Consider the following 26618-nt stretch of genomic DNA (forward strand, 5'->3'; position numbering starts at 1 on the left):
TATAAGAAAACATACATAAGCCTATAGACCCTGTGTGTGCATGTGTATGTTATCTTACAAGTATGAAATTCCAATATGTTTTTTTTATTTGCTTTTTAAATATTGATTTATGGGTGAGTTTGGTTATTGGCGTGGTAAGGGGTTTATGCTTTCATTGAGCTGTAGTATGCTTCAAAAAGTTGGTGTTTGGTTTGGGAAGCACGAACCGGCCTTGTGTTGTTGTCTGGTCGCAAATGTGTATGGTTATTGCGTCTTAGCTGATTGTGTTGTTATGATGGAGTTTTAGACTGTAATACTCTCCACATTGACAGAAGTAAAGCAGGATTGACTCTGTCCTCAACTTGTAACGGCTGTAGACTGTAGGAGTGCATGTTGTTGATACTGTTATTTTGTGCCCTCTGGTGGGTTTTCTGAGATTGCAAAAGTTCTGGCAAGAATAACATTTACCAGTATATTGTCACTTTCTAACATGTACTAACTTGAATCAAATCAAGTCAAACTTACTTGTCACATGTCTGCTATTAAGTGGTATAGCAGGTGCTGTCATTTGCACATACAGTAGGTGTGTGTTTGTATTGCTGGTATTAGGGTTGTGCCGATTGGCGATCCAATCGTCTATCGGCGATTGGAAGGACGAGCGGCGATGTTTTGTTTTCTTGGCGATTTTACACACTCACATACTCGCTACTTTTTTATTGATCTAATGCGCAATCTGTTTGTTTTGTTTTAATGAAGCCGCTTGGCTTGCTGCTTCCAACAGATACTCTGTCATATGACAGTGTTTCACCAATCAAATGCAGCCACTGGCGACGTCCAATCAGACGGAGCCAGGTAGTCATATGACCGCACATAAAATCTCTGTGGTAAACAGGGTGGCCACTCCGCCTCAAATCTGAGGAAACACGTTTAGCTGGTGTTGTGGCAGTGACTAGGCTGCCGACGCCAGCCCTGTTACTGTATGTCACAGCCCGACGAGGTGTTCACTAAGACGTCCGGTGAATTACGTCCGCCATGAATAGATTTTTCGGCTTTCGGCAACGCAATAGCGTTCTGTTCATTGATCATAACGCTCTTTCTCTGTTATTAGCCCTCACACACAGAGAGAGAGAGAGAGAGAGAGAGAGAGAGAAGCGCGCATGCATGACAGCAGGGCACGGTAAAAGCGATACTCATACGCCGCCGCCCCCCCCCGTCGAACGAACACGTGGAACAGCGCCGCCGCCCCCCCCCCCCCCCGGACCCCGGCGATAGATAGGTCTATCGGCGATCTCCAGGGAGGGCGATTGGGACGATCTGAGAATGTCAAAATCGCCCAACACTAGCTGGTATGACTAATCCAGACTCTTGTTAGGTGGCTTAACTTAAAGCAAACATCTTAAAAATAGCGTGGGAAATATCTATGTAGACTCACAATAAACACGGCATAAACTGGAAGAGTTTAGACAGTGATGTCACTAACATATAAATATAAAACAATAACTGAGGTAAAAAAAAAAAAATACTTGTACATTAATTGAGAATTTTCCGTCTGTGCCACAGGTGCTGCCTTTCTAAAGGTGATTCTTACCTAAATGTTACAGCTGACCCATTATACAGTTATCCCCACGCAGTTCTTAAGAGTTATGAGTAAGTTTATTGAACTATTTCTGTAGAAAAACATCATATCAGTCTGTTGGAATTTCTTCTGTCTTGAAACTTGTCGGGAGGCAACCTTTAGTTGGGGAAACGTCCAGGTTCCTCTTGTTTTATTTCTGGTTTTGCGCAAATGAAACTCAAACTAGTTTTTTCTTCATTTATTGTGAATATTATTTATTATTTTCTGTACATTGCGCTACAATGAGCTTAGAATGTAACATACATTACGTAACAGCAATTCTTGCACATTGAACCGGACAAAACAGCTACTTTGCAAAAAACCAATGATATGAAACAGGTTTAGAATTCAGATAGGAAACTTGTCATTACAAAATCATACAAAAACAAGTAAACACAGACATTTAAGGCATTTGTTTGCTGGGAAACACGTTATGCATCTTGCAGGATCATGCACACACACACACTCTTGCACACTGTCAGCAAGTGATGCTCAACAAACACTGGGAGATGTTAAATCCTGAGACTGGAGTTAAGTCAGTTTTACTCTGACCCGACTGTCGAATGGAAATTGCTGTTCGCTGGAATCACAACTGCTTCAGTCACAGTACAAACCACAAAGACGTCTCGATAAAAACCCACATGCATGTTAAGCTTAAGCACAATAATAATAAAGCCATACAGTATCTGATAAATCAGCCGTGTACTATGAAGAAACCTCATGTCTCCCACAATGTGTAGAAGATTTTATTTGTCTGGTCCCTTTACAAAGTCGTAATATAAAGCATAAAATTGACATTTGAACTTTCTGAACTAACACTTGTTTGGTGGTCTTTAAATGAGGTGGTGAATAGCATAGAATGAGAAATTAGGTGTTGCCAGTAAAGTGATAAAAAAAAGAAGTATTATGAAGTAACTCTAAACACAAACGCTTCAGGCTACAGAGCAGAAACAGAACAGATCAATAAATTAATGGCTCTACAACCCATTTAAATAGATAACACAATCTTTATATCTACAGCAACACTTAGTATCCAGCTAGAGAGTGTGAGCGGGGTACTAAAAGTCATTAAGTATTTAGTTTTTCCACTGAAATCCTTACTCACATGTCTTGTAGCACGGGTACGAGAACTTCTGTGTATCTCTTTTAAAAATATCAAGGTTACAGTTTGTTTGTGCCTACAGCAGCGAATGCAGACACACGAATATCTGAGAACAGATACTATATAGGCCATTTGTTATCCCCGTGTTAAGCCGGCGAATGATCAACCTGCACTCATCCGCGCAGACTTGATGATTGTATTAAAAACAGAAGATCTGCTCAGAGATCCTCCGACATCTCCTTCATGTAATCTGTTCTCTAGGCCGACGTCTCGTAATTGGTCCCGGAGCAAGTTGGAAATAACATTTTGGAAGATGAGACACGATGAGCCTGCAGCTTCTGTCGAACCACAATACTGTTGCAGCCCCCCTCCCTCTCAATCGCTGCAGTATAATGGAGGTACTTCGTTTTCAAATGCACAGTTTTTAAGAGGTTTCCCTAAACATAACACACTCAGATAACAAACCTGACAGTCTTATAGCCCAGCTATAGGTCAGTGGAACTAAACATTACGTACTGTAGCTACCAAATTAAAAAAGAAACGGTCAGAGGAATAAGCACTGCCTATTATTAATTTTCTTACGTATAAATTAGTTTCATATCTTGATGTATTTGCACATTTCGAGTGTTTTTTCTTTTTTCTACATTCATGGTTAAACGATATGAACTTCTGACCACAATTATCAGTCAAACTATTTCACAACTTACGCATACTCTACAGTCTGAACAGTTCAGTCCTTCATCATCCCGTATTCTCAGTAGACGAATCACATGCAGCACATTAGATTAACGTCACATCCAGCTCTTTAAAGGGTAATTACACCTAAAGTGATAAATTCAATGCCACATTTTAACCCTGCCAGCTCATACAAAGTCGTTTGGTCGTGACATATGGAGTGTTTGCTTGGGGAACGATACCAACTGCAGTTTCCACTCTTTTCTGTTTTCTTCTATCCATTCACATTTTACCCAAGATTGTTTGTTTTTTTATGGCACAGAAAAGCTTTCGTCCACTCAAGAAGCTGCTTTAAAGTATATAAGCAAAGTGAAATGTATGTATGAGTTTGATTTCCGCCCCCCCACACACTGTTTCTGACGCCTCGATGCAGATAACACAAACATATCTTTACAGTCAATTTAAAAAAGGAAGGATAGTAGCATTGTTATCCCGAAGACAGAAGCCCTTGCATATGGGTGTTTTCAACAGGATATCAAAGTCCCAGACATGTTGATTTTTTTTTTTTTTGGTTTGGTTTGTTGGAGGGGGGGTGGGGCAGGGGCTACAGGCACTCAGACAGCACTTCATGCTTGTCCGACATCAGGGACACTTCCGTTGGTGGCTCCGTGATGAAACTAGCGCTCAGCTGGAGCTTGAGCTTCTCCACCTCGTAGTCGTGCAGGTACTCCTGGATCAGGTAGCGCTCTCGCTTGATCCGTGCCTTCACATCCGACGGGACGTCTGGGATCATCCACGCCACGAAGAACTTTACAACAAAGACCACGTGCTGCAGGGAGGGGAGGAGGGATAGGCACATTATATCAAGTTAAATCAGGAGGATACATAGGATATTGATGGCAATTGTTGGATATGATGGATCTTTTTCGATTTTCTTTTTTTTACAAGTTAATATACGTTATGTTATGTCACTTTTTGGGCCATACAGCGCCCTGCACAGGTTGGAAAAATAGGTCTACAATTGAGACTGATTAGCAGTATGTCAGACCCTTACAGTCAATACGCGTACTGTAGGTCTGTTTTGCTCTTTGCTCTCAATAAATGTATTATATTTATTTCATCCGACGACAGACTGCCTCAGCCGCCGTTTTCTCTTGGACGTCTGCATCTTTTTTTTCACAGCAAGACGTCACCGGAGTCTTTAGTTTTGTAAAGATACACCTGCCTCACCAGTGTTGGGCACATTACTTGTAAAAAGTATAATTAGTTATAGTTACTAGTTACTTTCCCCCCAAAATGATAAAAGTAATTAATTACCAGGAAAAGTAACTATTGCGTTGCTCTAATATGTCAAATTACTTGGATTACTTTTTTATTTTATTTCCAGGGACTTTTTATGCTTTTCTTTTGAAAGGACAGCTGGAGAGGGACAGTGAGAGAAAGTGAGAGAGGGGGGATTGATATGCAGCAAAGGGACTGTCGGGTGGAATCAAACCCAGTGTCGCTGCAGCAGGCGTGCTCTAACAAGTGAGATATACGACGCTGGCGGCTCGGTGTATTTAATCGGAGAATCCACTGAGCGTTTCGGTGACGGAGAGCGAGTCACCTGTTACCGTTCACATACCGACGACCTAACGTGTCCTTTTTAGTTTATAATCTCCTCTCCTTAAACAAGTGTGTTATTTTCTGATGGTAGCCTTCTTCTTGAGTCAAGTTAGTAATGGTGCATCTTATTGTCTGCAATGGTAACGGCGTTGTAACGGGGGAAACAGTAACGTTTTTGATTACGCGTTACTGAAAAAAGTAGCGTTATTCCCATCACTGTGCCTCACTGAAGAACACCTGTCTAAGACAGTGATCCAACCAGCGCTTCCTTCTTTCTTTCTATCTTTCTTTCCTTTTTGAATAAAGTTAAAACTGTTTCATTAATTTATTCTGAGCACTATGAGTGAGTGTACGATTGAAAGAAGCTGTGTTTTCTTACTTCCATGATGATAATGAAGGCCATTTTGGCTGCCAGGATGTGCCAGAACTGCATAGTGTGAGTGTACTCCCTGTCGTGGCCTGGAGGGTAACGGTAGTCACGGTATCTGTGCAAGACAGCAAGAATAGGGAAGTCAAAAATAAATGATATAAAAACATATTCATTCACGTGGTTAAACCCTTTGTGGCTGATTATCGGATACCTGCAGCTGTCGGTGATGGTGTTGTTGCTGTTGTATTCCTCTGGCATGTTGCGCGTGGGTATTTGTGAGATGTTGTACATAGACAAGCTGTTGCTGATGTAGCCCTTCATGCTGTTGTTTCCGTAGGCGTACAGGTAGACCATCCGGGGAATCATGTCGGAGGTGAAGGCCATGATAAAAGCCTGGAATGAGAGTAAACACAAAAGGGTGTCGATGAAGTGTTTGACGATGAAGTAGAAACTCTAAAAAGAAAATGTTTGATGCTTCATTTCGTGTTTAATTCAACATTTATGTCAAAACCGTCAAAAAAGTAGTGCCAAATATTCACTGTATGTGGAGATGAAGAAATGAATACAGACTTAAAGGAGAATTCTGGTAATTTTCTAAGGAACGCTCTACAGCTCTAGGTCCCCGAGTGCTACCATAGGAAAAGACCCGAGAAAAATATGTGCGGCCCGGACCCAGCTCTCCCCCTGCTAGCTGCACTACACTGCAATTAAACAGTGAAGTAATGTGGGCAGAACTTTAAAACCACGACTTTGGCCTCTATTATGCTCAAAATATCACTACACATGCTTTGCAACATCCACCAGTGCCTCACCACACAACACTGACTGTGCATAAACTCTGTTAATATGAGAAAGCAGTGCTACATGCGTGTTTTTGTCACGTAGCTCCTAGTTGCTTGGTAGACCTTACTAGTCGACTGTCGAGCTCGGGACTGTTTCCGTATTAATGAAGACTGCTTCTCATCTGTATTCTGGTTTGAATAAACACGCATGACCATCAAATTCAAAATGTTCATGTCCATCTCTTAATAATAATAATAATAATAATAATAATAATAATAATAATAATACATTTTATTTGTAATCTCAAAGTGCTACAACAGCAACCGAAAAAGAAAAATAAGTTAAAACAAGAGTTAAAAACAGTTATCAAAGTAACAAAGGCAAACAATTACAGATTAAAAGATTTTTTAAAAAGGTTAGGTTCAACTTCGGATCCGGACATGTTCTCCTTCTTCCACTTTCTGCTCCGATGCAGACTGGGCATGGGCTCAACAGTCGACGAGTTTATGCACAGTCAGTGTTGTGCGGTAAGGCACTGGTGGACGTTGCAAAGCACGTGTGGTGATATTTTGAGAGGCCAAAGTCACGGTTTTAAAGTTCTGCCCCCATTACTTTGCTGTTTAACTGCAGTGTAGCGCAGCTAGCAGGAGGAGAGCTACTGTAGGTCCGGACTGCACATATTTTTCTCTGGTCTTTTCCTATGGTCGCACTCGGGGACCTAGAGCTGTAGAGCGTTCTTTATAGAAAATGACAGAAATTCTCCTTTAACAAACAAAAGTCACTCACTGTCAACGTAATTTAACTTTTTTGGACAAAACTCACGTTGGTAACGACGGATAAAATGGCCACTGCGTTGAGGATCTCCTGCCACGCTCCGATGTTTCGGGCCTTTGACGCCACCGGTCGTCTGAACTGGGTGGTGAACTTCCAGGCGTCCACCCTGATCTCCAGGATGTTGTTGCACAGAGCCAGGAGCGGCGCCAAGGGGAACGAGGCCACGAACAGCGTGATGAAGCCAAACTGGATCACTGAAATGAAAAGGCAAGGCAAGGCAATTTTATTTGTATAGCCCGTTTTTACCACCAGTTTGTCTCAAAGGGCTTTTACATGGCATCATAACAACATCCTCTGTCCTTAGACCCTCACATCGACTGAGGAAAAACTCCATGGAAAACCCTTTTAACAGGGAAAAAGGAGGGATCCCTCACCCAGGACGGGGAGATGTGCAATAGATGTTGTTACAGACAGAAAACAGAGAGAGAGAGAGAGAGAGAATGAGGAAGAAGAAAAGCCAGAAAGTGGAAAAGAAGAAGAGGATGAAGAAGCCGTCTGCAATGTATCTCACCCATCTCCAGGTATTCATAGAACAAGCCGAGCTGACTGAAGTTCAGCAGCACGTGGTCCTGCTCCCAGCGGCTGTAGTGGTTCTCCGGGTTGTGCCTCGCCTTTCTGCTGCTCCACCAGTTACGCATCAACCTGTAGGGGAGAAGCAGCACGTGTCAATAAAAGGGAATAAGGAAACAGAAGCTACAATGAGGCAATAAGGATGGAAGTTTGTGGAAGTTTCAAGGATGTGAGATGTGACTCACGGCAGCAGAGCTTCCTGGATGTTCCCCCACACCTGTTTCCCAGCCATGACGATCACCAGCTGTGTGGTCAGCTCGATCAGACAACCGCCAGGGTCGCACTAGGACAGCGACGGACTTTTAGTTTCATATACTGTACAGTGGCATCATGCAAAAGTCTGGGCAGTGGTCAAAGATTATGTTAATGTGAACAGTTAAGGCGAGACACTGCACTGATATATTTTGAGATTTTGGGCTATTTTTCTTTCTTAACATGTCTTCTTTCAGAAAAGTCAAAAGAAATGGTAGAAAATCCACATTAAGGTTTTTATTTTACTTCATTTTTTCTTCTTTCATCAGTAGATTTCTCCTAAATTCACCAAAAGTTAACATGCTACTGTGACATATGTGCTGTGCCTGTTGTCTGCCCCATGTCATGTCAGGTATCATTGTAAAGCTCTCTCTCTCCTGAACAATTATGTAGGCTCCAAAAATGGTCATCTCCCCCGTATCCACAACAAATCGTAAAAGTACGATTTACATTAACAATCTATGGAATTTTACAGTACAAGTTTTCTCAAAATTAGTTTTTTCCTCAGACTCTGAGCCCGAAATCTCCACTTCAGCAGCACCTACAGACACCAAACCTTCCAGTTTTATTCCTGTCTATATTCTGAAGGTTTTTACAGAGGAGATTGTTGATATATCATTCACAGCCTGATTTATACAACATCTTATTCCTAAAAACATGGCAAAATTTGATTTTTTGGGGGCTGGTGACAGTATTTTCTCATTTACATAGTGAGATATCCAAAAATCCCCTCAGAAAAAACTTCTGACTCTTAATATGTCAACAAAATAAAACAAGAATTTTGAAAGGGGCTTTGTCCATTGTTCAGATTGCTCAGATTTGCAAATTAGCGCATATTTCATTAGATATTGCCACATTCAGATTAACAGAAATTTTGAGTGGTGCCCAAACTTTTTGCAACTCATTTTTATTTCATTTCAAGATGATGCACTTGTAGAAAAAAATATATAAATAAATAAAATCACCTCCTCGTTCCTCAGTTTTCCGAACATGTATGTGTAGTCGCCAGGGAAACCCACAAATTTGCCTTTGAAGAAGGCCACGTAGAAACAGGAGGAGTAGTAGTTGACGAACTGGAACATAAACATCTTCATGGTCAACCTGTTCTCATACTCCAGGTGCGTCTTTGGGATTTCTGTGGAGCAAAAGTGGATTTGCAAATGTTAAAAAAAAAGAAAAGCAACAATGGGATGGAGACAACATGAAGACCCCAGGGAGTCCGAGCCCTCCGTCCTTTACCCATATCGGTGATCCAGATGGCCACTCTCTCATAGAAGAAGTTGAGGATCATGATGATGACGAAGTTGATGCAGGAAGCGGTGACGGACGTCGCCAGCTGCGGGGTGATGAACCGGCCCACCCACTGGATCTGATGCAACGGGTCTTTGATGATACTTGCGAAGGCGGCGTGCACGGCCAACCGGTACGCTATGACCCCGATGATACAGGCCACGATCAGGGAAATCTGCAGAGAGCGCACACACACACACAGAGGAAGCTTATTGACACTATAGAAAAAGACAGGGAAGTTTTCTAAATCAGTGGTTCTCAACCTTTCCGGGCACTGGAGGTAACGTAACGGCGTAATGCAGTGAATTTAAAAAGACAAACGAGAGTGAAGTGAATCAAAAAAATCTAAATCTAGGCTTTTTATATTAAAGAGGAACGTTGCAAGTCTGGTCGCTTTTCGACTGTTTTGTTAACCCTTCTCCCGGGCCATGTGCATCTGTCATAAACAAGAGATTATGGGTTACAGGGCGCTTTTGTGTCGCGGTGCCGCAGAGACAAAAGGTAGAGAGCCTCCATTCTCCCTGGAACAAGTTATATGTTATTTAATAAACCATCACAATTACTCCAAAGCTGTTTAATTTAGGTAAAAATGTAGCAGAGTTAAGGTAAAAATCCTGCATAGTTCCTCTATACGACCAATTTCCCATTGAAACACAAGGGATTGGGAAAATGTCTTAGCATAGCTTCTTTAGTTTAGGTCCGTTGTGATGGCTTCGGCCACTATTTTAGTTAAATGACAACTATAGGTCATGCAATAAAATAATATTTTTTAAGTTTTAAGTATCCCATTGCAAATACCAGGGATGCAAACGGGTCAGGACCAAAAAAGAGAGGAATTGTCGTGGGGGGGGGGGGGTGGCTCACCATTAACAATATCACAGAAAAGTCTATTTCCAGTAGTTCAACCCCAACCAAGTATTGAGTGCATATAGATGGACAGTTTTCAGAAGGCCAACATTTCTATATTAAAAATGCTTTAAAAAAATAAAAACCATTGCAATATTTCAATTTTGGAGATACTGATTTTTAGGTCTTCACTGAATGTTAGTCATAATTATTACTATTAAAATAAACTGAAGAAATAAAGACATGGGATTTAACATCCCATTCAGTGTGTAATGGACATATAGGCCTATATAATGTGTTAGTTTCACTTTAATTGAACACATTCTACATCGCGGAGGCGACGTCTCTCCTTCACCTCTGAAACGGGGCAGAGCTCCGTGGGAAACACCTGCCTGACACAGCAACGGACATGCACGGGGGGGAAAACGGCGGCGCCGTCGCACCGAATGCACGCGGATACGCGCCGCTTTGGGTAACGAGCGCGCACGTCGCGTCTACATTGGAGGTGAATAGGAAGGCTCTGGGACTGATTGACTGTGGACCACCACCAGTCTGATCAGGTCCATCACAGCACAGCAGCTGCAGCTCTGCCCCGCTGTCACATGACGCATATCAGCGCAATCTGTTTACATTAAACCGACATCAGGAGAATAATGAGAATTATGATTAAAAAAAATATATATTTGTTTCGAATTTTGGCCCCTGGATCATGATTTTTTTGGGCGCATTCTTGGTAAAAAAAAAAAAAAAAAAAAAATCCTCTAAAAAAAAGACAGTTGGGATGCATAATGTGTCTCATAACAGTATACTGTGCGTCGTTACCATGGTTGGTGAGAGCAGAAATGTTGTTGTAGGCCTGTGCATATTCTCATTTGTCCAGGTCATAGTATTTCAAAGGAGGTTAAATCGAAAGCAACTGGACTTACTGAGTCTCCACACCAGATAGTTGGACCAGTCCCAGCCTGGTCAGATGCTACATGAACTGATGAAGCCTCTTGGATGAGAGGTGAAACGTCTTCCTAGACTTTTTTTTCAAAGGAGGTTAAATCGAAAGCAACTGGACTTAGTTATAATAAGTAAATAACTAAGTCCAGTTGCTTTCGATTTAACCTCCTTTGAAAAAAAAAAAAAAAAAATTGTTGTAGTGAAAATAGGCGGGCTCGTGAATTTTTTTTGAAACGAGTGAAAACGAGCGCTAATTCGCTTATCTCGCGTATCTCGCGTTTGGTTGCGCGTAAAAGCTCGCGCGAAAAAAAAGCGTTCCTCGTGTTTGAGTGGGAAGCCCCTTTGGGTCTTCCCACCAAACACGATGAAATAGACGAAGACGCGAGGGTCCCGTCGCCATAAAAGAATCGGGTGTATTGCGTCGCAAAAAAAAAAGTCGCGTCTACCGCGTCTCGCGCCTAATCGCGTCTTTGCGTCACGGCCTTTTACACCGCGGACGTAACGAATAAACGGTGACGGTGTGAACGAACAACATAGAACAGGACCAGACGTGGCGTTGTTTCCTCTTTTCACCGACAGCTCCACTCTCCCTCACTTACACTAACTACTGTTATTGTTGAGGCCAGAGGATTGTGGGATTTGTAGTTTTTGACCAATCGCAGGTTGTGCTCTTTCTTTTTTGTGATTTTCCTGGTTCACACATGTTTTGTTTTTTTTAGGGGCAAATGCGAGCGAAATGCTCGCCCATGGTGGGCATACGAAAATTTAAGAGCTGTCTTATTTAAGTCTTGAACACAATAATTCAACAAATTTAAGACATTTTAAGGCCTAAAAGTGTGTAATGGACATATAGGCCTATATAATGTGCTATAACCAGAGACAACCATGAATGAGTTCGCCTCAGTTTCACGTGATTGTCACTGTCAGCCTGTTAGAAAAACATTTTACTGACCCCAGCTGAGACCCCCCCCCCCCTCCCAAAAACAAAAACTCTTCGGATCTGAACGATTCACACAAGTCACCTAATTGGTCATGAAAAAAGCGAGTTTCGCTTTTCGGCGCGCTGTTTGCATCCCTGAAATACACAAAGTACCACTGGGGGTCCGCGTACCACTGGTTGAGACACTGGTCGAAACAGTGCACACAGTGAACTGTGGTGAACTTGCACTTACCCAGAATATAACCGTGGCTGCAGAAAGGCAGAAGCGAGCACACTTGCTCGTGAGGGGGAGATACGGCTCCATTTCCTAAAAAAGATAATTTTATTGTTTTAGAAATATTGTCTTTGAAAATGACACACATTTATTATAACGACTGAAATCAGGCTCCAAGTCACCTGAGTGATCTTGTTGAGCCTCCTGTTAGTGCATCTGATTTCAAACTCCGGTCGGATCTGAAGCTGTTGCTGCTCCTCTTCGAAGTCCACCAGGTCCCACTCGTACTCGAGCCGGGCCTGACGCCGCTTCCAGAACTCCAGAAACAGCGTGACTGTGTTGAAGGAAATGAAACAAAGAGATGTCAAATGCACAATCCCAACGCCAAAGTCTTTGTGTGAGTGTGTTTGTGTGTTTTGGGAAAGATTTTTTACGGCTTTAATCAAGGTTGTGGCTTTTTGAAGTGTAATGTGTTTCAGCTGTGCCCTGACTGACTGCCTTCGCTTCTTGGCCGACTGCTGCTGCGCATGGCGCCGGGTTACAGGCACGCTTTGTGCAGGGCAGCCTGAACATAACAACATAATTGGGCTGGCAAGTTGTTCTGGACTGAAGCACCACGGGTTAAGGTTGGAGCTTCAGTGTGAAAAGGACTAAACTGTGAAAATCTGTCGTACGGGAGGAGGGAGGGAGGGGTACAACGAGCAGCACAGACTGACACTTACCCCAAATCCCCATAAATATGGCAAAGAACACCGTCCCCTCGTTGTCAAACAGATGGGATTGCTGCGAGGGAGAAAATGGAAAAGGATGAGATCCTTGGAGAAGAAGAGGAAGTGACATGCTGGGCATAAAGAGGCCGACATACTGCCTTCTCAGGAGGAAACTGCTGACTGTATCTGAAGGATTAAATGCGGTTGATCCACGGTAGCATGAACATAATTGGTTCTCCTGGCTTCACAATCATTGATAAAGTAACGTCAAGTGAAATGTTTTTACCCAGGATGAGAGACACGTCGAGTTGAGTTTCCAGAAAGTACATTTTTTATCACAGAGTGGACACATCACAATGCTGCCTCCAATGGTTGGGTCACATATTTCTTTGCTAAAAAAGAGAATAAAAACAAATTAAATTAAAGGTTAATATAATAAACTCCTCAAAAAAAAAAGTTTGGAAACGTTATTTCAGTTCATCATTTCTCCCATTTAACATTGTAATACCAATAGGTGTTGTATTTTATATCATTGGAAAGCTTGATTAGTCACCTTTACAATGAGGTACAACTTGTGTTGCATTTCACGAATTCATGCACAGTTCTGTACCTCATTGTAAAGGTGACTAATCAAGCTTTCAAATGATATAAATGCAACGCCAATTGGTTTTTATTAAAGGGAAGAAATGTTTGATTGAAATAACGTTTCTGAACTTTTTTTTCAGGAGTTTATTCAAAATGTATATAGTCAAAGGTAAACACAACAGTATTTACACAAAAAAGGATGATGAATTGTAATTCATTCAGAAGTTTTATTTAATAGGATAAACCCCTTGAGAGGAATCCTCTCGTTTTCGAGGGGGTCCTAAATCATGTAGATCTGGAGTCAAGTTCTGAACCCTTTATCTATCAATCTGAGCTGTAGTAAAGATTTTAGATAATATTGTACTTCTGAAACTTTGACCCTTTGTGATTTCAACATGACAGCGCCCCACCTGTGTACAAAGCCAGTTCAGAAAAAAGTAGACTCCCCAGTTTGGTGTAGAAGTCACCATGCACAGTTCAGTGTGATGCCTGAATGTCTACATACTTTTGGGCCTGCAGGTATCGGCTCACTGACGCCCTCTGGTGGTACTAACCTTGATATATTGTCATCATAGCTGAGCACCCCATAGGTGAAACATATAAGGCCCATGACGGCTGCAAAGAACAGCATCTCTGTGTAGAAGCCCAGCCAGGCAAAGTAGATCCCAATCTTCTCTCCATAGTACTTCCTGCAGCCAAAGAGTCACGTTAACATTGTTTCTAATCAGAAGTAAAGCTGCAGATTTTACCATTTGAATCAGTTATAAATAAATGTAAAAAAAAAAAAAAAAAAAGCATGAGAGGAAATAAAAAGCTGACTGCATTCAGGTGCTGTGCTGTGTTCGATTACCTGATGAGGTTCAGCGGCTGCTCTTTGTAAAAGCAGAGGAACCTGGCCCAGTGGCTGTACAAGTTGAAGCGCTCACTCTCACACTCGGCATTTTTCGCCTTCTTCCAGTAACGACACTGGATGGAAAATCAAAACAAACAAACAAGTGGAACATGTGATGTGGAGCAAAATATGTTTTGGAAATTACAGGGGGAAAAAAAGCTCACAGCATGAAAGCGCACAAGTGTTTTTAACAAAACCTTTCCGTTGACCTTCTTAGTATTTTTAGAACTTCTATTTAAAAAGAAAAATAAACACTAAAACAACAGTCATTCTCCAGAGCTGCTCCTATCCCTATGTACAATCATAAAACTAATATAATATAATATAACATAATATAACATAATAATTCTAATTTGTATTCTAATATAGGTGCTAATGAGTGTTATATCATAAATCATGATCTGTGAGGAATTACAGATAAAAATACTATCAGCACACACCCTCTAAAACGTAATAGAAAGAAATAAAATAGTTGATGTTTTCCTGACTGAATCGTGTATCTCTTGGTCTTACATCATGAAGTGGGAAGGCAGTCGTGTACGTCCCGTTGCTCAGTAATCGCTTGATTCCCGTCTTGTCTTTGTCTTTCCGACCCTCTTTGTAGTACGGACAACGAGCCAGGATGTAGAACACCTAACAACAAGGAAAGGGATTTAACCCAGAGATTAAGGGGATTTGGATTCATTTGAATTTTTTAGCTAAATGCATGTTTTTGCCTCATGGTTGCACAAGCGTTTTCTAACACTGTTATAAAAAAACAACAAATAAAAACTGTTAACATGAGTGGGAGAGTTCATTCACTTACAGACAAAACAACAATATGAACGCAACACTTTTGATTACACAACATGATGATTATTACCTATGTGCAGTTTTATTTTGAAAAGACATTCATTAGGTCCTGAACTTGTGCTTTTTTGGGGGGGGCATCAGAAATAAATCGCCTGCCTCATGCAGTGCAACATGACTCATTTGTAGAGAGTCGACCAGGTTGTGGATTGAGGAAGGTAAAGTTGCAGGATATTGGCAGGAAGTGGAACATGCAGATCCAGAGCATCTGACGTGCTTTATAGGTTTTATGTTTGGTGGCTAATGCAGGATATGCAAGACAATGTATATGACTCATACAGACTTGTATGAGTCATGTTCATTGTGCCGCATTGAGATGATGGCAGCAGATGAACGGCATGACAAAAGGCCTCAAGGTCTTCACTGTATATCTTATCTCTAAGTCTCAGATCTACAGTAAATGCAAAGGTGTTGCAATTATATTTTTATTCAATATACAGCTCTGGAAAAAATTAAGAGACCACTTCAAAATGATCAGTTTCTCTGGTTTTATTATTCATGTGTATGTGTGTGAGTAATTCGACACTTTTGTTTTATTCTATAAGCTACTGACAAGATTGATCCCAAATTGGAAATAAAAATATTGTCATTTAGAGCATTTGTTTGCAGAAAATAAAAACAACAAAAAAGATGCAGTGTTAATGCAAAGGAAAACAAGTTCATGTTCATTTTTAAACAACACAACACTTATTGTTTAACTTGGGAAAAGTTCAGAAATCAACATTCGAGAAATAACCCTTTTTTTCAAAAAATTACAGCAGTGTTTTTTCTTCTTCTTTTTATTTTATTATATATATATATATTTATTTATTTATTTAATATGATTTGGTTCAGGTGATCACCTAATCAGTGCCTCATTTAGTAAAATGAGATGTGCTTCTGTTGAAAACCAATAGACAGTGGATTGGAACGGTTGCCATACATGTAGAGACGCTTATTTAAGAAAAACTTTGAAGTGTTTTCTTAATTTAAATCCAGAGCTATAAGATCCAATATGAACTGGGAATACTCTATAATAGGTGTGTTGTTGTGATTGGAGGGAGCAAATACTCACTATCCTGTTTCTGGTGGATGGGGGGAAAAACGTGTCCTTGTCAGTGACGAGGAAGAAGTCAGTCTTGGTCTTGTCGAAGGGGTGGGTGAAGTAGTCCGGTTGTGGGTGCATCACCCTGTCCGGCAGACGGAAAGGATGCGAGAGCCACTCCAGTGGGACCTCCCGCCCGTGGGGGATGTCGCTCTCCTTGAAGGGACTTTTGATCTTTAAGACATCGGCGTGGGTGGCCAGCACGTCCCACGGCGCGTGGATCTTCAAGAAATACGTCTTCTGGTCTTTGGAGTCCTGATTACAAGTAGATTAGTTAGTTAGTTAGTTAGTTAGTTAGTTAGTTAGTAGACTATTTGTTACAATTGCCTTTAAATGATAAAGGATGGCGGCTTAGTGTGTCTAATAATGAGCCATCCCTTTAAGAGTTTTCCTCTAGAATAAAATGTGCCTCAGCCAAATGTCCACTAGGTGGCGCTGGTGCTCTGTGGATGAGCTTCTTACCGATTTGTCCTCCGTCTCCAGCTCCAGTCCGACTTTCTCAAGGTTGGCTTCAAATTCCCTCCTCCTTTCCTGGGAACAAAAACACACAAACCACAGCCATTAGAGCCACGCATGCTTACACAGTCTGAGTGTGTATAGTCTACACTTTCTTATCCTTGTTACAGAAACTTAAGAAAACCTCCGTCTCAGCTTCATTGTCTCTTTTCAGATCATGGATTCTGTTTTTCATTATGTATGTTAAAATAGTATAAATACACAATAATGGACCACAATGATTGGTCTAAAAGGAGGTAAGAAAGTGGGGGAAGTGGGTTTGCAGCTGATTGACTTTTCCTGACAGCTGAATAGAAGTTGACAAACCTCTAATGTTTATGACAGTAAACCTGAAGACTACTAGAGAGAAACCCTGAGTACTGGTCACTGGTTCACCAACACCATCACTGCACCACTGCACAACCACTGAACATAAATATAAATATTTGAGTTGTTTTCGAGGTAAATTCATGCAAAACTGCTGATGCACGTTCCCGTCGGTGGCAGTTTTTCGGCAAGCAGTCTTTGCATTTGTCTCAAAAACAACTCTGAAACTCCGTTATTATCTCATAGTGTGGTGAATAGTGTAGTTTTGGAGTTGTTGGATTGTGTATTTGATGAGTTTGATGAGGGAAACCAAGAAATCCCATGAACCTCCGAAGCTCTGAGCAGCTCGCGGCTCTGCTCCACCGTTCTAAAAATATCTTGCACCGACAATTAAAGATAACAAACCTTCTCCTAAAACTATAGGGATTATGGCAATAGGCCAATTTGCCAAAATGTTGAACTATCCCTTTAAATTTTGCATCCAGTCGACTCTATGAAGTTAATAAATGATCATGTAAATCACACTGTGGTTCAGTCCGACAGTCTGTTAGAGTCTCTGTAATGAATTTCAGAGCCGACTTCCATCACGTTATCGCATCGCTGAAATCTCAGTCTCCTGCTGACTTGACACAGAGCGGTCTCTGTTGTGCAGGAAATAGCAAAGGAGTGATTTCAGACACGGTCTTCTTTTGTTTGCGGTTTCATGAGTAACAGTGTACAGTCGGTTTTCAGAGCTTTTTTTTAGGAACAGCAGCCTGTCATGACTTAAACATGATGCACAGAGGATGAATGAAAATGAATGACGTTGTGATGCAGACAGATAGTTAAACAATGAGCCGAGGCAGAGTGGAGCTGCAGATTCTTTCAACTCCTGTCTGGGTTCAACACTTCAAACTGTCACACGGTTTTGATCAAAGCCACTTTAACAGTATAAATGAAAATAGATGCACAATAACGACTCTGTGAAGGATCATGTGACTGTGACAGCGAGAGACTGAACGGGTGCAGAAAGAAGTGACATAACTGGCTGAGACTTGTGCAAAGTGCAACTCCTCCTTCCTCCTTCCTCCTCCAGTCATGTGACTGACAATCACATCATTTTACAGCACTTCACATCATATTAGTATTCATGTATCCTCCTTCTGTAACTACATTTGTCTGCCAGTTAACAACTGATCTAGCTTTCACAAAATGAAAAGAGTAAAGATTTAAATAATAAAAATATTTTAACTATTGCATCAAATCACAAATGTCCTATATCCATGGATGACATCTCATCCGAGTCTCGCTTCCTCTTTGTAGTCCCACGTTTTCCTGTTCGAGATAGAAGTGGTGCAATAACGGCTGCCGTGCTGTAAAAATGCTGAGTGGTCAGTCAAAGCATCATGTGACTTTTCGTCTACACTCACCTGTTTCTTTTCTCCATCTTTGTCGTCTACATAAGACAACACAAAGTCCACTCTTCGCGCCCCGTCCCTGAAGAACACGGTGTCTTTGTTTGGTTGTAGCTTGTCGGTCTGAAAGGAAAAACAACAGGCATCAGGTGACAGTTTTTAGGCTCTGGCACAGAGTGGGAAGCAAAATGCAAAACAGGAATAGGAAATATTGTTCAACAGATACTGAGAAATGAAACAGGATCATGAAGACAAAGCTAACGGGCCTCAGACTGTAACACTGACACAGATTCAGAGAGAGACACACTGTTTAGACAGACTTAGAGAGTCACATGCCAATGCAGAGTACTGAGAGTATTTCCAGAGTTTAGAAAGAGGCCACAATTACTGAAGAAGAAGAAAAAAAAAACCACAAGAATGCACAGAAAATCTGGAAACTGCAGCTTGTCATTACACAGAAATAGTTGATGGTGGAGGAAGTTCAGTTATTGCCTTAAAGCAGATATCAGTGGAATGTTTTTGTTAATATAAGTCCTAAATAGTCCTATTTTCCGTCAGCAATCACTTACATGAAGTATTTCAGCCTAAACACGAGTCTCTCCGTCACTCTGCTCTGCTGTAACCCGAGGAGAAAATTTTCCTTGTGGGATACAAGTGTTATCCAATGAGGAGAGAGAACGGCATGAAGGGCTGTGTGTGCAGCCAAGGGATGCGCGTGAATGTGGTGACGTAGCACGAGGACCAATTGATGCCTGACAAGGGCGGGGGCTGCTAACTCATGGTGCGTTCAAAGAAACTCGTACTTTGTGTTTTTCCTTCCTGTGAAGTCATACCAGTTCGATCTGGTACGAGTTCACGGGTCGGAAGTTACGAGTGGCCGTTATAGGGAACTTTCACAGACAACAGGATGGTAAAAACACGAGCTACGGGTTACCTGGAACGCTACCAAGTCGTAGTTGTGACTTGAAGCTGTAACTTACGGTTTCAAAAGCCTGCCTTGAACGCAGCATTAGCCGAAACGGCCGTGAAGCTGATATCTGCTTTAACTCAGAAACCCTTTCACTTTTCCATTTTATTTTGACCTCATTAATGTGCGAACTGAAGGTCTTTTAGTGTCACAGCCGACATCTAAGGTCGTTATGTATAAGAAACTTACACTTTTTTGTGTTTAACAAATGAGTTATCATCTCTACTGCTAAAAACACAGGGGAATGTAAGAGCCATTTTTGCATTTACATTTGTTTTTGTTTTTGTTTTATTTTGCTGAGCTTCTTGAGAGGAAGGAAGTTATGTCACACACGATTTCAGGTGTTGCTGATCAGAAACACAGTTTTTTTTTTTTTTTACCTTACCGTGCCGTGTTTATTGATTTATATTGGAAATATAATGTTTTTTTTCAACAGAAAGTGGAAGAAATAAATCTTGGTTATCTTTGGAAACTTATTTGGACACTGCAAGTAATCAGCCACCATTATTTCTTTTTTGGGGGGGTTTTGGGTAGAGAAAGGGTCACCTACAGTATGCAATACAATAATGTGGATCTGTACATCAATATGTAACAGTATGTGATGATCCTGTTACTTCAACCCTCAGTCTATTCTTGTCATGTTATGTAACTGTGGCAGGATTAATTTACTTGTCCACACAGTTTAAAAGATGTGATTCTGACTGTAGTGCTTTATATGGCCACATATTTTATTTTAGACAGAGTTCAGTCTTTTTAATTTTATCTTCATGATTCTTGCCAAAATAAACGGAATACAATGTTTTCTTAAAATCCATCCTCCCATTTGGCTACACCACTCATCATGGTTCAACATGGAGACGTCACCAGTCAGTTACAGGGTCGACGTACAGAGACAAACAACTTCACACACTCACATTAACACCTACAGGAAGTATTTTAGAGATGCTTATCAACCTATACATGCATGGCTTTTGGACTGTAAGAGGAAGCTGCAGAACCTGGAGAGAGCACAGAAAGGCCAATCAATGCTTCCCTTGAATAAATCAGATTTCCAGAGTAATTGTTTGTAGAAAATAACACATGAGCAGCCAGAGAACAGCTGCTTCCAGTTTTTGACTCTGAAGAGTGTTTGCCTGCCATTTACAGTAGGCTATATCCGGCCCTGATGTTTAAGTTTAATGACAACATTGAGTGCCAACATTGAGTTTCCAGTTCCTGAACCCCACCCAGCTCCCAGACAGTGCAGTGCAGTAACTGAGCTTCTGTATCAGAGACGTGAGCTCTGCTTGTTACAGTTATTTAATCACGCTCCGACTTAGTGAGATGGATTAGCACTGAAGGGAATCTGCTCCGGTCCTGCAGCGGATCCTGAATTCATTCATCACGGAAACATAATACAATCAGTGCTATTCTGAATTAATGAATCCAGATGGATAAACCATCGCACTGTATCACTGAAAACCCAGCGGACTGACAGCATTTTATTTCTCTCCCACTCTCAGAAGAATGAGGGGAACTCTCTCTGTGAGACGCAGAGGTTTTGTGACTCAGCAGTGAGAAGGATGTGTCAACAAAAGATCAGTGAGTAAGGCGAACAAAATCACACAACTATAAACACTGACTTAACCGTCCAGTGGGTATTAAAAGAGAAGAAAACGTACCGCAGAAACATTACAAATCCCAAATCTGACTACTACTGAAAACCTTGTGAATTATTAAAGATGATTTTGGAATTAAATAAAAGATCAAATATAAAAGTGATTAAACAATATTCTTATGAATAAAGATGCATCTCCTCCATACAGCTCTTATGTGAATACACTAAATATGAAACCAGCAACCAATTAATTATTAACCAATGTAACCAACCGATAAAACAAACAAGATAATCTGTATGTGTTCATGTATTTATCTTCAAAGAGAACCAGGCAGGTTCCTCCTGTTTCAACCGTTCACGCTAACTTAGTCACTATATAACATGTATATTTATTGGTGCATGTAAATGCTGATAACTTACCTCTTTATGCCCAGGCAGTGCTCCTCTGTCAGGCAGTGAATTGACGCCATTTCCACTGTTTTCATCTGCAAAAGAACAATAATCACATGTTCAGATGAGGAACAGTGGGGATTTAAAGATGAAATCCGTGTAGAAGAGTAAATGAGTTTAAAGTGCAAAACCAAAACTGCTCTTGTTGTTATGTCATCGTGTTGATTAAAACTATAGTGCAATATGATTTAAAAAGATCTAATAGCTTATGGTCATAAAGGAATAGTTCCGTTTTTTCATTTTACCTTAAAGCGGTATGAACACATTTTTTCCTTTATATGTTATATGTTAAAGGACAGTTTGGGTATTAGCACAGCTGCTCAGTGGCTGTAGGATCAGTATCATCCGGCCTCAAGCAAAGAGACTGACCCAGACACCGATGACAGGTCACATTAAATAATATATTGGCACGGTTAAATTACACAAATTGTTGAAAAAAATGCTAAAGCTAGCCTGAAAAATAGACATGACAGGTGTTCTCCTCCACCTGTCTCCCACTCACATTCAGTCATTTAGCCTCACTGTTTATGTGATGTGCAGGATAATAATAATAATAATAATAATATTTATAATAAGGTTCACTCCAAACCACACTACTGTCCCTTTAAGGAAACCGTCTGCTGGAGCATCTCAGGCGAACTCAATTAAATAAGGACCCAATAAAAATCCTGCGGTCTCTTGGCAACATGAGCAAGTACTGACTCTTAGCATATTGGTAAAATGAGACACACACACACACAAACACACACACTCTCTCAATCCAATGACACACTACATTCCTCAGCAATCCTCCTCTCTCTCTCTCTCTCTGTCTCTGCACACTCTGGCTGAGGGAATGTGCTCATGTAGCTCTGCTCCCCCTGTTATTGCCTCCTGAATGGTGGGAAAGCTTCACTTCCTGTATGGGGGAGGCTGGAACGTGCATTAGTGTGGGAGGGAGGAGAAGGGAGGGAGCTGGAGGTGGGGGAGGCTGCTGCAATATTAGCCCCCCTCTAAGATGACACACACACACACACTTAGCACACAAAGAAGACTAAGATCTCCCAGCCTCCCTCAGCTTCAACCCGACCTCTGATTAGACGGCGATGATTTGACGGACAGCAGCGCGAGCCAATGACGGAGCGACTCACTGTGGACTCACTGGGCTGGAATGCAAATGAACTCCACCATAGGAATCTGTGAGCTATATAATGGGGCAAAGGAGGGAGGGGGGTGTGTGATTTTTCCATTGCATTCATGGGAAGCTTTTATTTTTTTTTTGTACTTGCTCCTTTTTTTTGTCTTACTTCCTCGGTCGTGCATAGACAGCCAGTTATCAGAGTCTGGCTTGAGCAAACAGAAGCCATGGGCCTGCAGTGAGTAACGTTTACTACAGCGGAGAGACAAACACATGGAAATGGGTCAGAAAAGCTGAGTATATAAATAAGCAGTGGACTCAAACATAAACGCAGAGACCGCCACAAATAGGCGTTAACGTTCATTAACTAAAAATAACCGTTCACAGTTTTGCATCGATGCCAAATCACCATAATCACCATAGTTTATAGGACGCACATTACCTGAATTACCACTAATTTCAAAAGTAAAGCTCAGGATATGTTTTTCTAACACAGTTTTCACCCATGCAACCCAGTTACACTTCGGCAGCTGTCTATTTACAGTAGCTGAGATATTCTCGTGTGAACACATCCACCAGCAGAAACCCAGATCGTTGAAGAAAGAAGCCAATAAGCTGCAGTGCATGGGCTCTAAATCAAAGTGACATTTTTAACTACCACCTAAGAGAGGACCGGTGCTCCGAGTGGCCAAACGGTCCCTGATGTGGCAGCGACAGAAATCCATAAGCTCTACGACTCTGTGAATAATACGAGTGAGATGTGCAGTTCTTCTTTCCCTTTGCTTTTTTATGATCTGATGTTGTACTGTAGGATTTAGAGAGTGGTTTCCTCTTCTTCCTCTTTTTTTAAGGGGATTCCAACTCATAAAATCTTGAGAATAAGATGGACAACTCACTAGGGCAAATGTCACGAATAAGGAAACTTAACTCTAACCCTTTGACCCCTGACCCCTGACGTAAAAAAACAGACCAGCAGCATCAATCAGGCAGTGAGGACGTCCCCCCTGTGAGGGTTAACCAAGGACACATAACAGTCATGTCTTTTTACTAAATGAGCTTAAAGGGCTAGTTCAACATTTTGGCAAATTCACCTATTGCCACAATCCCTATAGTCATAGCAGTAGGTTCATTACCTTGAAATAATCATGTATAATGTATGTAAAATTATGACACATGAAGCAAATACTCAGAACTACTTGCGTTTTTGAAATCACGCCGCCCAGCAGAATGTAGTTCTGGCTGCATTTGCCTCTAAAACAACTCCATCTCGTAATATTACACGATTATCTCATAGCGTGGTGAATGTGCAGGTCACAACTTGTTCACGAGAGCGTTTTGGAGTTGTTGGATTGTGTATTTGATGAGTTTGATGAGGGACAGGGGACCTGTACCATTCACCTCCATTGTGTTCACTGAGCAGCTCACGTCTCTGCCCCGCGGATCTCAAAACAACATGCACCGATAATTAAAGGTAATGAATCTACTGTTATGACTATAAGGATTATGGCAATAGGTAGATTTTCCAAAATGTTGAACTATCCCTTTAAAATATATTAACTGCATGCATCTCCAAACATAGCCGTTCTGCAGAACAGAGTTTGGGAGTTTGGACTTCAGTGTTTTCTTATCACACCTCCCTGGTAGAGGTCAGGTGAGGTCAGATCCTGCACTTCCCATAATGCCCAAACACCCAAATCTGTCAAACTCCACTGCCCAAGATTGTAAGACCAACATTGAAATAACTTTCATTGTGAATTCACTTTGGGTTATTTTTGGCTGCAACGCAACATCGAGGCCAACCCTGTAATCTGGAATGTCCCTGACTGACGGACTGGCTGGTGGCTGCATTAACACAGAAGAAAAAAAACTTAACACAGACAACAGAGGAGCGATTGAAAATGAGGCTTTGACCTTCTAAATATTTCAAACAGGAGGAATAACAGATAAAGACCTGCCTCAAATTAAAGTATTTGTTTGTAACTATTGAGAATCACAGATGGAAGATCTTTTAACTTTCTCTCTGAAAGAACAGCAAAGCCTTTGTCTTTAATTTATGTGTTTGGTGTTTTTGTCATGCAACGCTGCTGTTAAACTCAGGATTTTACCTTAGGCTTCCCAGATATTGAAAAATTTGACCTAGTCTTTTCAAGATTTTGTAAAGCTCCCTCCAAAACTGCAGAAAAAACGCTTTGACAAGATCAGTATTACTCTCCTTGACCAGTCAGCTCATCTCCATTAGTAAGATCAATGGCGTTCCCCTTGAATCAGGACTCAGTCTTGGTCGTAGGCCCGAAGGCCGCCTTCTCTGTGGCAAACTGGACCAACACAAGGTGCAGAGACCGTGCCAATAACAAGTCGGTGCTCAAAAACAACAGCTGCATGTGTATTGCTTCAGTTGGCTCAGAGATATCTGGCGTATCCATAACAAAGGAAGTAGAAACAGGCCTGAAAATGCTTCCTTCATAAAATAAGCATCATGTTCTTTAAACCAGAGGAGACAATGCTGGCTCACTCACAGTCTCTGCTAAGCCGAGCCAAGTGCACCTCCTGCAGATATCCCACTCAGCAAAACAATGGAAAAACACTTCATGCATATTATCTGACTTCTCATCAAACTGCCTTTAAAGGGATAGTTCAACATTTTGGCAAATTGGCCCATTGCCGTAATCCTTATAGTCATAGCAGTAGGTTTGTTACCTTTAATTGTCGGTTCAAGCTATTTTTAGTACGTTGGAGCAGAGCCGCGAGCTGCTCAGAGCTACGCTACGGAGGCTAATGGGATTTCTTGGTTTCCCTCATCAAACTCATCAAATACACAATCCAACAACTCCAAAACGCTCAGGTGGACAAGTTGTGACCTGCACATTCACCACGCTATGAGATAATAACAGAACGTTACCAGACAGAGTTGTTATAGAGGTAAATGCAGAGTCTGTTTGCTGAAAAACTGCCCCCGACGGATACGCGCATCAGCGGTTTTACATGAATTTACCTCTAAAACAACTCCGTCTCATAACGTTACATCATCATTATCTCATAGCGTGGTGAATGTGCAGGTCACAACTTGTCCAGCGTTTTGGAGTTGTTGGATTGTGTATTTGATGAGTTTAGCGTAGCTCTGAGCAGCTCACGGCTCTGCTCCGCCGTTCTAAAAATAGCTTGCACCGACAATTAAAGCAGAAGTAAGCAGAATGTTTGTGTTAATATAAGTCTTAAATAGTTATATCTTCGGACAGCAATCACTTATATAGAGTGTTTGGTCTGAAACACGGGTCTGTCAGTCACTCTGCTCTGCTGTAAGCCGAGGAGAAAACTTTAATTGTATCCTACAACCTTTATCCAATGAGGAGAGAGAACGGCATAAAGGGGCGGTCCTCTGTGTGTGTGCAGCCAAGGGATGCGCATGAATGTGGTGACGTAGGGACGAGGGCGGGGACTGCTAACTCCATCGGCTGACAAGAAGTTAGCCAAAACCACCGGATCGCTTACTTCTGCTTTAAAGGCAACAAACCTACTGCTATGACTATAGGGATTATAGCAATGGGTCAATTTGCCAAAATGTTGAACTATCCCTTGAAGTTTAGTAACCCGTTGGACGATATCCAGCAGCAAACCCTCAAGTTACAACACTCACAGGTTGGGCCCATGGAGAAATATCTGTCCACGCTTCAAAGACAGCAGATCCACAACAGCTGCTCCTGAAGGCCCATGAGCGGTGGTCAGAATCAGAACTGGACAACAAAGAAAAGAGGAGCAACTCTACACTAGTGTATCAGAATAGGAGGCCACTGGTGCCAGTGTATTGACCCCCAGAGGCATGTGCTGATCGTGCAGAGCAACGAACAGCGGCTGTACGTTCTCTCTCAACCCCAAACAACCATTCACTAAAGCCCGGCATCAGCGTGTCCAATCCTAGTTCACCACAACCTTGAAAGAAGAAAGACGTGTCCTTTCCTCACAGCGGAGAAGATCCGACTTGAATTTCTCCACCTCTGGATCACAGTCGAGAGCGTCGCCTCCAGATGAGATGATGCATATTTAGCACTCAGCAGTTTCAGTTGTCGGTGTGAGTAACCGTCATCAGGAGAGCAGCCCTCTCTCTTCACTAAATCCCTGAGAGAGTGAGTCATC

At 41.6% G+C, this 26618-nt stretch overlaps 1 protein-coding gene across 2 annotated transcripts in view; it reads right to left on the reverse strand.

Annotated features, from left to right (window-relative positions):
* Positions 1-1787: 1787 nt before the first annotated feature.
* The window catches only part of ano5b (anoctamin 5b), a 32495-nt gene continuing 7664 nt past the window's right edge, over positions 1788-26618 (reverse strand). For both annotated transcript variants that reach the window (XM_084001675.1, XM_084001674.1), the window contains 19 exons: positions 21341-21405; positions 18372-18479; positions 16603-16671; positions 16111-16395; positions 14721-14840; positions 14166-14281; positions 13870-14004; positions 13017-13122; positions 12743-12803; positions 12203-12354; positions 12039-12113; positions 9025-9250; positions 8751-8920; positions 7719-7816; positions 7475-7605; positions 6952-7157; positions 5558-5739; positions 5356-5461; positions 1788-4200 (listed from right to left, as the gene is read on the reverse strand). In XM_084001675.1, coding sequence (XP_083857801.1) covers positions 3976-4200; positions 5356-5461; positions 5558-5739; positions 6952-7157; positions 7475-7605; positions 7719-7816; positions 8751-8920; positions 9025-9250; positions 12039-12113; positions 12203-12354; positions 12743-12803; positions 13017-13122; positions 13870-14004; positions 14166-14281; positions 14721-14840; positions 16111-16395; positions 16603-16671; positions 18372-18479; positions 21341-21405 — 2636 coding nt within the window. In that variant the 3' untranslated portion in view covers positions 1788-3975. The remainder of the gene's footprint in view (positions 4201-5355; positions 5462-5557; positions 5740-6951; positions 7158-7474; positions 7606-7718; positions 7817-8750; positions 8921-9024; positions 9251-12038; positions 12114-12202; positions 12355-12742; positions 12804-13016; positions 13123-13869; positions 14005-14165; positions 14282-14720; positions 14841-16110; positions 16396-16602; positions 16672-18371; positions 18480-21340; positions 21406-26618) is intronic.

The sequence above is a fragment of the Trachurus trachurus genome (assembly GCF_905171665.1).
Source record: "Trachurus trachurus genome assembly, chromosome: 3".
Taxonomy (NCBI): domain Eukaryota; kingdom Metazoa; phylum Chordata; class Actinopteri; order Carangiformes; family Carangidae; genus Trachurus; species Trachurus trachurus.